This window comes from Lactuca saligna, chromosome 7, assembly GCF_052625555.1.
Source record: "Lactuca saligna cultivar CGN05327 chromosome 7, ASM5262555v1, whole genome shotgun sequence".
Lineage (NCBI taxonomy): Eukaryota > Viridiplantae > Streptophyta > Magnoliopsida > Asterales > Asteraceae > Lactuca > Lactuca saligna.
In genome coordinates, this window is record NC_136423.1 from 170,660,894 (window position 1) to 170,671,509 (window position 10,616).

At 32.3% G+C, this 10,616-nt stretch overlaps 2 protein-coding genes across 2 annotated transcripts; both read left to right on the top strand.

Moving 5' to 3' along the window:
- The first annotated feature begins 4,342 nt into the window (after positions 1 to 4,342).
- LOC145007452 (putative F-box protein At3g16210) lies at positions 4,343 to 5,444 on the top strand. The gene has a single exon (XM_078966387.1). It carries the CDS (start codon positions 4,343 to 4,345, stop codon positions 5,435 to 5,437), a length of 1,095 nt encoding a protein of 364 aa, XP_078822513.1. The 3' UTR covers positions 5,438 to 5,444.
- Positions 5,445 to 6,584: 1,140 nt separating this feature from the next.
- Positions 6,585 to 7,680, top strand: LOC145007453 (putative F-box protein At3g16210). Its single transcript, XM_078966388.1, has one exon. It carries the CDS (start codon positions 6,585 to 6,587, stop codon positions 7,671 to 7,673), a length of 1,089 nt encoding a protein of 362 aa, XP_078822514.1. The 3' UTR covers positions 7,674 to 7,680.
- The last annotated feature ends 2,936 nt before the right edge of the window (positions 7,681 to 10,616 follow it).

Genomic DNA, 10,616 nt, shown 5'->3' on the forward strand with positions numbered 1-10,616 from the left:
CAATTCCTTTTGTGTTCAGGCGAATCTTGTAGGGTAAAAAAACCTGATTGCAATTTTATAGGGATTTGATTTGATTTTAATTTTGGAATTTATTTAATATACATACAATATTACTAATTTACTCTTATTGATTTATTTATAAATTTAATTTGTGCTAAATTCTGAATGGTTCATATATGCACACAATATTTGTTGAAAATGTTTGAACCTAACTCTATCTCTACCCTAATAAATGAGAATGATTTTACCAAATGTCTTTCTCTCATGCAATTAGCTACATGTTATTTTTTCATAATTTTGAAATATATTTATTTTCTACTTGTCAATTACTTCAATTTTCATTTCCAAATACATCATTAATTTAGTTTCCATAAATTAAACCTACCATAATGACTATTAATTTTAAATTTTAAATTTAAATTAAATTTACAGTTTAAACATTTGTGTTTAACATTTTGTTATAATTAATCCGTTTAGTACACAGGTCTGATAAATAAATATATAATTTTAATTTTTGCATTTTTTTTCTCATAATTTTCATTTATTTCAAATTTCAAATTCAAATAAACTTTTTAATCGTTCATACTTAACATTTTGTTTTAATCAATCCGTATAATATACAGATCTCACAGCTAATATATATATATATATATATATATATATATATATATATATATATATATATATATATATATATATATATATATACTATCTTATAAAAGAAATCTTACTATTTTCTAAAAATAGATTGAATATAATAATAATATTTTTTTAAGACGTTCAAACCATTAAGCTAAAAGTACAAGTAACCATCAATAAAATAATATTAAATTTTAAACTCAATTCTATTTAGATTAAATTGTACAAAAAAATAATACATAATTACAAGTATCCAATCCAGTCATTAAAGATGTTATTTCATTTCTGACGGGGCTCTTTATCTTTACTATCTCTATTTTATTTTATTTTACCTTCTCTATTTTATTTTACCTGGTCCTCCGCCTTTATCTTCGGAAGTGAATCCCAAATTTGAAAACTTCGATTCTCACTCGTCCCTTTCGTCTTCTTCTCTGATAAATTCAAGATATACGTTTCTACTTCATCATCTTCGCTATTCATAGGCTTTCTTGATCTAGGGTTTTTATATCCCTTATACAAACCCTAGCCCCAATCCTGCTCATTGTCGTCATCACCAACCATCACCCCTGCTCATTCTCGCCACCAACAACCACCACTCCTGGCGGTCAAACTGCTAACCACCACTTGGTAACCCTTACAACTATCCATCATCATCGTTGTAACAATCCATCGTCACCACCTCTATCGAACCATCTATCGTTTGCTGCATTCCTTTCTCGCCATTCAAGAAAAGCTCCAAAATGTTGAAAACAAGAATGGAAAGTTATGGGTTCTGTCAAATCCAAACTTGGTTCCTGGTAATTTTTCTCATTTTCAATTATCGATACAACCTTTAATTTTGTTTTTGTACAATAATTTTGTTTATATTGTTTCTAATTGGTTTTTTGTTGTATGTATGGTTTCTAAAATTCTTCACCTATAAAGGATTAATTTGGTTTTTTTGGATTTTTTCTCCGCTTATAGATAAACCTCTCTCCAAATTCATCATCCTTTCTTCTCAATCTCTCTAAACCCTAGCCACCACTGTTTTCCATCTTCCTTATCTCCATCTCTTCCACCCCCGATAAGAAACTGTAAAGTAGCTGCCAATCAACACCGAACTTCGAACATCAAAGACTAATAAAAATGAGAAAGAGAAATTCAACTATTTTCTGCTTCAGGGTCGTAAACAGGTATGTCTCTTATTCATGATCGTATATGGGATAGAACCAAATTATATCGATTCAGTTTACGAAACGATTTGAAAACCTAAATCTTGGTTTAGTACCGCATACGATTCGGTTTTCAAAATGATTTTTAATTCCTTTTCCATTAAATCTTTGTACGTCTCCTTAAGATTTCTCTATGCAGTCGCTTTTCCCTATCTATTTCTCTTCTTAGGTCGGGTTTTATGGGCTTTATGGTTTATTGTTTTCTTTTTTTTGCAGTTCAATTTGATGTTTATGGTTGGTGTTTGCCTCTGAAAGTTTTATAACAATTTGCTAATTTTGTGTCATTGTATGGTTTTAAAACTTATACTTATTTGGGTGTGTATGTCGATTTTGTAGATCTATACACCAACATATTTTTGGCCCAGAGACGCCTCAATAATCAGAGACAAAAAATAGTAAGCTTACATTATATTTTTTTTTCAAGAATCTTTTCAAATTTCAAATTTCAAATTTCAAATTTGGGCCATATGATGTTTTTGAAAGTCAAGGGCATCATTGTAATTTGACAAATGTTAATTTTGGTTTTAGTAGCATGCAACTCACTGTTAAATCTAAATTTGTGTATAATGAAATGAAATTGTATGCTTTATTGTTATTATCCCTATTGCTCTCAGTTTCTAATTGGAATTCCCCATCTTTGTAGTGAACTGATTGTGTCAAATATAAATAAAAAGAAAGGGGTGTAATTTATTTGTAATTTTGATTAAATTTTCTTTTTTATCCATTTTCGTAGAATCTCCATTGTAATTAAAGGTGTGTATTCTATTTGTAATTTTGATAAAAGTATCATTTTAATCCATTTTAATATTAGATTTAAGTGTTTCAGGCATAAGAAACATGACATGTTTATTGAAGCCTATGGTTACATATGCTAGATATTTTAAAAAGGAAAAAGGATTTGACGCATGACATTTTAGGGAGTAGGGTAACCCCACCATCTTGCTTTACTATGAACATCATTTGTGGGCTGAAAGGTCAAAAGCCTTATATAAAAAAGTGTCATCCTAAAAAATAGTGGTTATGTATATCATCATTTATGTTGTTACTCTTAAAATTCGTTTATTTTTATTTAGTTTTTGTTTGTTTTCATTTCAAAAAAATTAAAATAGACAAATAAACATGATTCGAATATTGATGTAATTATTGTTTTACCCTTCAAGAATGGTTCAAGGTCACACATTTTGAATCTCATTTTTTTTTTAGTCTGCAACTGCTGTGGTAGGAGGTGGAATTTTGTGAAAATGGGCTAGCAATGACTATCGGTGATCTGCATATGCTGATTTTCAACATAAGCTTGTTAAGAGGTGATTTTCAACATAAGCTAGTATATATATATTTTCCGAATATGACATGTTTTCGAAAAAAAAATGAATGAAAGAAAACTAATGGTCGTCCGCCGCTGTGCGTGAGTGTCCTGCTAGTGTGTGTGTGTATATATATATATCATTTGCATTTAAAGCAAAATCATCTGTTATATAACTAATTTTAAATAACAAACGAAACAAAAATATATACGAAGTAAATATGAAATAGATACAAGTTATAGGGCCCTTGAGGAATTGGTCTTATATCCCAACATAAAACCAAAAATATATACGAAGGAAATATGAAATAGATACGAGTTATAGGGCCCTTGAGGAATTGGTCTTACATCCCAACATAAAACCTATCTTTTCTTGCTAAATCTTTTTCCTTCTTCGTCGTGATCCGGTGCTCCTCTTCTTCCTTTTCTCTGGTGAGTGGCTTTGTTAATTCCCCATTAAGATCTTTTTTTTTTTTTTTTTGCTTTCAAGTTTATGTATTGATGGCTGTAAAGATATTCATATTTACCGACATTATGATCATATATGGAAGATATTTCTTTTGAAAGTTTATTAGATAATGTAGTTAATCATAACGACGATCAAACTTTGGTAATTTGAATCTGTTTTGTATACATAGGACATGAGCAATCGGTTCATTGCATTTTAATAAATTTATCGATTACAAATATGACGAACAAAATTAAATCGAATTGTATCTCGGTTACAAATACGACAAATCAAATTAAATCCAATATAAATATACATAAATAAATATGCATATAATTGCCCTGTGGCTTTCCTTCACAACCAATTACTTTTTCCATTTTCTCTCAGTTTTGAGTGAGTTTGTTAATATAGATGCATGACAATTGGACCTAGATCATGTAACATAACTCTATTATTATTAATTTTTTTTTGTAAATATATTAATTACTTGTGATGGAGTTATTCTTGCTCGTTAGTAACACCGTCAATCTTAGTTGATGAACATCTGGTGCATCCATTTACAAAAACATGAATATATATATATATATATATATATATATATATATATATATATATATATATATATATATATATATATATATATATATATATATATATATATTGACAAGAATTCTAAACTTATTCAAATAGAGAAGAATTTTAACTGCACCTATTACAACTGACTTTTATATTGTTAGAAAAATGCAGACGACAGATTATCTATGCGAAGAGTTGATTGTTGAAATATTTACAAGACTACCACCGAAATCCCTCCTCCGATTTAGATCACTCTCTAAATCGTTATATACTTGTATTTCTAGTCCCCAGTTCATACGCTTGCACACATTCCGATCCCCACAAAAAATCCGCTTCACGCATGAAAATATTGACAATAATAAAATAGCAGAAGTCGTTTATACATTACACGGAGAAGACGAATTGCCATTGTGTTTGTGTCCCAAACGCGGATATATTGGTATAACAACAAGAATTCCGTTTCCTTGTAGCAATAGGTTCAGAACTGTTGGTTCATGTAATGGAACTTTCTGTTTGAAGACTAAAAATGGTTTGACTCTATGGAACCCTTCAATCAGACGCAAAGTAAGAGTGCCTGAATGTCCTCGGAGTTCTGAACTCGCTTTGGGAGGTATTGGGTTTGGATTTGACCCAATCAGTGATGATTACAAAATTATTTGGATATCATATGAAAAAGACACTTCATTTGTTTATGCGGTGAAGACAGGCACTTGGTGTGAGATTACTTCCCCTAAACCTGAGTTTACTTATGTGCGACGTGAGGCGTTTTTATTTAAAGGAGCATTGCATTGGGAGGTAAATCATTTTGACTTAGACTTTTCTTGTATACTGACATTCGATTTGAGCACTCATGTTTTTGGTATGATTCCATTTCCTGGATTGGCTCCGGACTGGTTGACGACAACACTAACAACCATCCAAGATTCTCTAGCTTTGATTTGTTATCGCATGAATATTGATGATAGTTGGATTCTGGTATGGAGAGATGCTTCTTGGTCTGTGGTTTTTAAATTGGGAACAGGTAAACTTCCAGTTGATGGAGCTTTTCAATTCCAACCACAACCACAAACGACCAACGAGTGTAATTTGTTGCTCAGTACTTATGGGGAAGGGTTCCAAATTTATAATCCCAAGACAGGGTTGCGATCAGGAGTACTTGGATTCAATGCTTCTTCTAGTTTAATAGACTTTTGGGAGTGTGTCGAAACACTTCATTTGTTAGACATGGGCGAGCCTGCTTGCGAAACAACTCAACTATGAGGAAAAAATTTACAACATTTGGGTTTTTGATGCATTTTGATTACCATTTTAGTCTTTATCATTGATACAAAAGAGTTGATGTTACTGATTCCTTCATTCTATTAATAAAAAACCGAATATGTAATTTCCCACTTCTTTGCCAATAAAATGAGATCTTATTGGGGCTGTTTTAACGGCTAGACTTTATATAAATTGAACTTCAAGAAGCAGGAATTACATTATACAATATAGAAGGTGTTGGTCCATGAGTTCCATATCAAATCCCTACACCATTTAGCTTTATTTTTAAGCCACAGAATGCTCAAATTCTTGACCTCATAAGTTAGAGTAGACAATATCTTCACTTTGTTATTGAAAATCATACCGACATTATGATCACATATGGAAGATATTTCTCTGGTGAGTGGTTTTGTTAATTCCCCATTAAGATCTTTTTTTTTTTTTTTTTTTTTTTTTTTTTTTTGCTTTCAAGTTTATGTATTGATGGCTGTAAAGATATTCAGATTTACCGACATTATGATCACATATGGAAGATATTTCTTTTGAAAGTTTATTAGATAATGTAGTTAATCATAACGACGATCAAACTTTGGTAATTTGAATCTGTTTTGTATACATAGGACATGAGCAATCGGTTCATTGCATTTTAATAAATTTATCGATTGCAAATATGACGAACAAAATTAAATCGAATTGTATCTCGGTTACAAATACGACAAATCAAATTAAATCCAATATATATATACATAAATAAATATGCATATAATTGCCCTGTGGCTTTCCTTCACAACCAATTACTTTTTCCATTTTCTCTCAGTTTTGAGTGAGTTTGTTAATATAGATGCATGACAATTGGACCTAGATCATGTAACATAACTCTATTATTATTAATTTTTTTATTGTAAATATATTAATTACTTGTGTTGGAGTTATTCTTGCTCATTAGTAACACCGTCAATCTTAGTTGATGAACATCTGGTGCATCCATTTACAAAAATATGAATATATATATATATATATATATATATATATATATATATATATATATATATATATATCTTGACAAGAATTCTAAACTTATTCAAACAGAGAAGAATTTTAACTGCACCCTATTACAACTGACTTTTATATTGTTGGAAAAATGCAGATGACAAATTATTTATGCGAAGAGTTGATTGTTGAAATATTTACAAGACTACCACCGAAATCCCTCCTCCGATTTAGATCACTCTCTAAATCGTTATATACTTGTATTTCTAGTCCCGGGTTCATACGCTTGCACACTTTCCGATCCCCACAAAAAATCCGCTTCACGCATGAAAATATTGACAATAATAAAATAGCAGAAGTCGTTTATACATTACACGGAGAAGACGAATTGCCATTGTGTTTGTGTCCCAAACGCGGATATATTGGTATAACAACAACAATTCCGTTTCCTTGTAGCAATAGGTTCAGAACTGTTGGTTCATGTAATGGAACTTTCTGTTTGAAGACTAAAAATGGTTTGACTCTATGGAACCCTTCAATCAGACGCAAAGTAAGAGTGCCTGAATGTCCTCGGAGTTCTGAACTCGCTTTGAGAGGTATTGGGTTTGGATTTGACCCAATCAGTGATGATTACAAAATTGTTTGGATATCATATGAAAAAGACACTTCATTTGTTTATGCGGTGAAGACAGGCACTTGGTGTGAGATTGCTTCCCCTAAACCTGAGTTTACTTATGTGCGACGTGAGGCGTTTTTATTTAAAGGAGTATTGCATTGGGAGGTAAATCATTTTGACTTAGACTTTTCTTGTATACTGACATTCGATTTGAGCACTCATGTTTTTGGTATGATTCCATTTCCTGGATTGGCTCCGGACTGGTTGACGACAAGACTAACAACCATCCAAGATTCTCTAGCTTTGATTTGTTATCGCATGAATATTGATGATAGTTGGATTCTGGTATGGAGAGATGCTTCTTGGTCTGTGGTTTTTAAATTGGGAACAGGTAAACTTCCGGTTGATGGAGCTTTTCAATTCCAACCACAACCACAAACGACCAACGAGTGTAATTTGTTGCTCACTACTTATGGGGAAGGGTTCCAAATTTATAATCCCAAGACAGGGTTGCGATCAGGAGTACTTGGATTCAATGCTTCTTCTAGTTTAATAGACTTTTGGGAGTGTGTCGAAACACTTCATTTGTTAGACATGGGCGAGCCTGCTTGCGAAACAACTCAACTATGAGGAAAAAATTTACAACATTTGGGTTTTTGATGCATTTTGATTACCATTTTAGTCTTTATCATTGATACAAAAGAGTTGATGTTACTGATTCCTTCATTCTATTAATAAAAAACCGAATATGTAATTTCCCACTTCTTTGCCAATAAAATGAGATCTTATTGGGGCTGTTTTAACGGCTAGACTTTATATAAATTGAACTTCAAGAAGCAGGAATTACATTGTACAATATAGAAGGTGTTGGTCCATGAGTTCCATATCAAATCCCTACACCATTTAGCTTTATTTTTAAGCCATAAAATGCTCAAAGTCTTGACCTCATAAGTTAGAGTAGACAATATCTTCACTTTGCTATTGAAAATCATACCGTGCTTGTACGTCCATATGGTCAATAATAGCACCCTTGAAATAACTTCAAAAATATCCTGAGACCTTTTTTCACACCATAAGTAGAGTTTATCCCTAGGAAGGCACTAAATGAGTCGTTCAATATAGGAGTCCATGAAAGCATTGCAAAGCGGACACATGGTGCATGTGATGATTACCCCTACGTGCGAGGTTGAACCAGGAGGACAATCTATCGAGTCTCAACTGCTAAATGAGGATGTTTATTTTGTTCGGAACTACCTTAGACCAATGAGGCTAAAGTTATTCATTGTTAACAGTCGAAAGGTAATAAAATTATGCTGCATTTGTTTATAATAATGTCTTTTTGTCTTCTTGATTCCACGGTCTGTTGGCCCTAATGATTTGTAAAGTATTGTGGAAATAATTTTAATTTTGCTACCTGTATTCTTGTAAATAAAATTATTAAAAGGCTTCTATCTCAACGGTATCCATTGTTGTCCTCCCTCCTTGAGGTTGAGTGTTCAAGTCTCGTCGTGGACATAGATGGAATTAGGGAGTATTTTAGGAGTAAAATAAAAACACAATCTTATTGTAAAATAGAAACACAATCCATGGAGGTTGAATGTTAACTAACCATTTGGCCCCATGTTCATGATATATGCATTTCTATTATTCTATGTATGCATAAATAACTAATTGTAAACAAGAAACACAATCTTATTTGATATTTGATATTTGATAATCTTATAGAAATAGCAAGCCTAACAAACTTGCAAGGTAAATAAATAATTAACAGATTCCACTAAATACTAAAAACATCAAAAGGAATTATGAGTAAATTTAGGATTTTGATAAATTAGGAAACGAGAATTCTATAAAGAAAACCATCCAATCTGTTAACACATACCTTGAGATTTGAGAAGATACACAACCCTAGACTAAAACTCACCGCTGCCGGAAAAAAATGATTTCTCACCGGAAACATAACCACTGCCGGACTTCCAACTAGAATATATCGCCGTCGCCGGAGTGCTCACCACCATCTCTCTTGTGTCCACCTCTATCGGTCCATGTCTCTCCTCTCAGCCATTGAGCAGCCTGAAACTTCGACATCGACCTCTGCTAGTCCTTTGTCGGAGGGCTTTCTCCACCGTATGCCACACTGCATCTCGGACTAGTGAGGCAACGAACTCCATTGACATTGATTTCTATTGACATTGATCTGTAAGTTGCTCTTTTATCTCTATCTTTCTTTTCATTTCTTTCACTAGCATGTTACAATATCTATGTTTTAAAGAGTACTCGTTATAAACCTGCACCATTTTTAAGAGAATTAGCTATTTAGCTAGTCTATTATGAGGCTTAAGTATTTTTAATATTATTTAGACAAAATTGTAAAAATAGTTCATGTGGTATGCATTTTTATGGGGTTTTAGTCCAAACTCCGACTTTTTGGGCTTCGTGATCATTTTGAACTAGTTTCATTGCGGATTTGGTCCCTCGGTAAGCTGAAATGACTTTAATACCCTTGATTATTTATTTTCTATTTCTAAATTCATTTTTGTTAAGTTTTAATAACTATTTATTCATTTTAGTAATTAAAAAATGAAAAAACCTTGAGCTCGTCACCGCTACCAGATCTGCAAACAGGATACTCGGATTTGAAAACGAGGTCCTCAGATATGAAAGTTATCATCTCCTTGAGCTCGTCTCGGCTAAAAGAGAAGACCTACGGCGACGACGTTAGGGCTTGCTTTAACTGGAGGAGGAGGAGCTCGTCAGCTGAGGAGGAGATCGGAGACCCATGCACTCGATTTGATTTTTTCTTCTTGAAGGTGTTCATCCGATAATCATTCATCAGATTTGATTCCGTGTGTGTGGAGAAGATGGAGATGGTGGAGGTTACCAAAAAAATCAATTTAAATAAAAATTGAGGTGAAGGACACGGTGGTAGTGGGGGATGGTAGGTGGAGAGTGTATGTGTTATTAAGTGTGTGTTCATGAATATGAATATATGTTCTTGAGTTTTGTATTGAGAGAGAGAGGGGGGGGGGGGGGGGAGGGAGGGAGGGAGGGAGGGAGAGAGGTGGGCCCCTCTTTTTATATTATTAAAAAATTATTAAAATAAATAAATAACTATTAGATTTTTAGAAAAATTGAAAGAAAAATGAAAAATAAATACCCCAAGCGTATTAAAGTCATTTCAGTTTACCGAGGGACCAAATAGGCAATAAAACTAGTTCAAAAGGACCACGAAGCCAAAAAAAAGTCAGAGTTTGGACTAAAACCCCCTAAAAAAAGCATACCACAGGGACCATTTTTGCAATTTTGTCTATTATTTAATGTTTGTTAGTCCTAAACTCATATTTATTTAAATAAAAGAATATTATAAAGTTTAAATAAAAATTAACATTAATGAAAATAATTTGATCGGCTAATTGTCAATGCATAATTAGTAATTTTGTAAAGTTAAAATAATTAGTTGTACCGAAATATAATTATTGTTATTATATTTTACTACTTCGTTAACTATTAATAAATCATAGTCTGCGTCTAGATGGTAAAACAGTGACTATTGGTTTCGGGCCTTCCGATTAA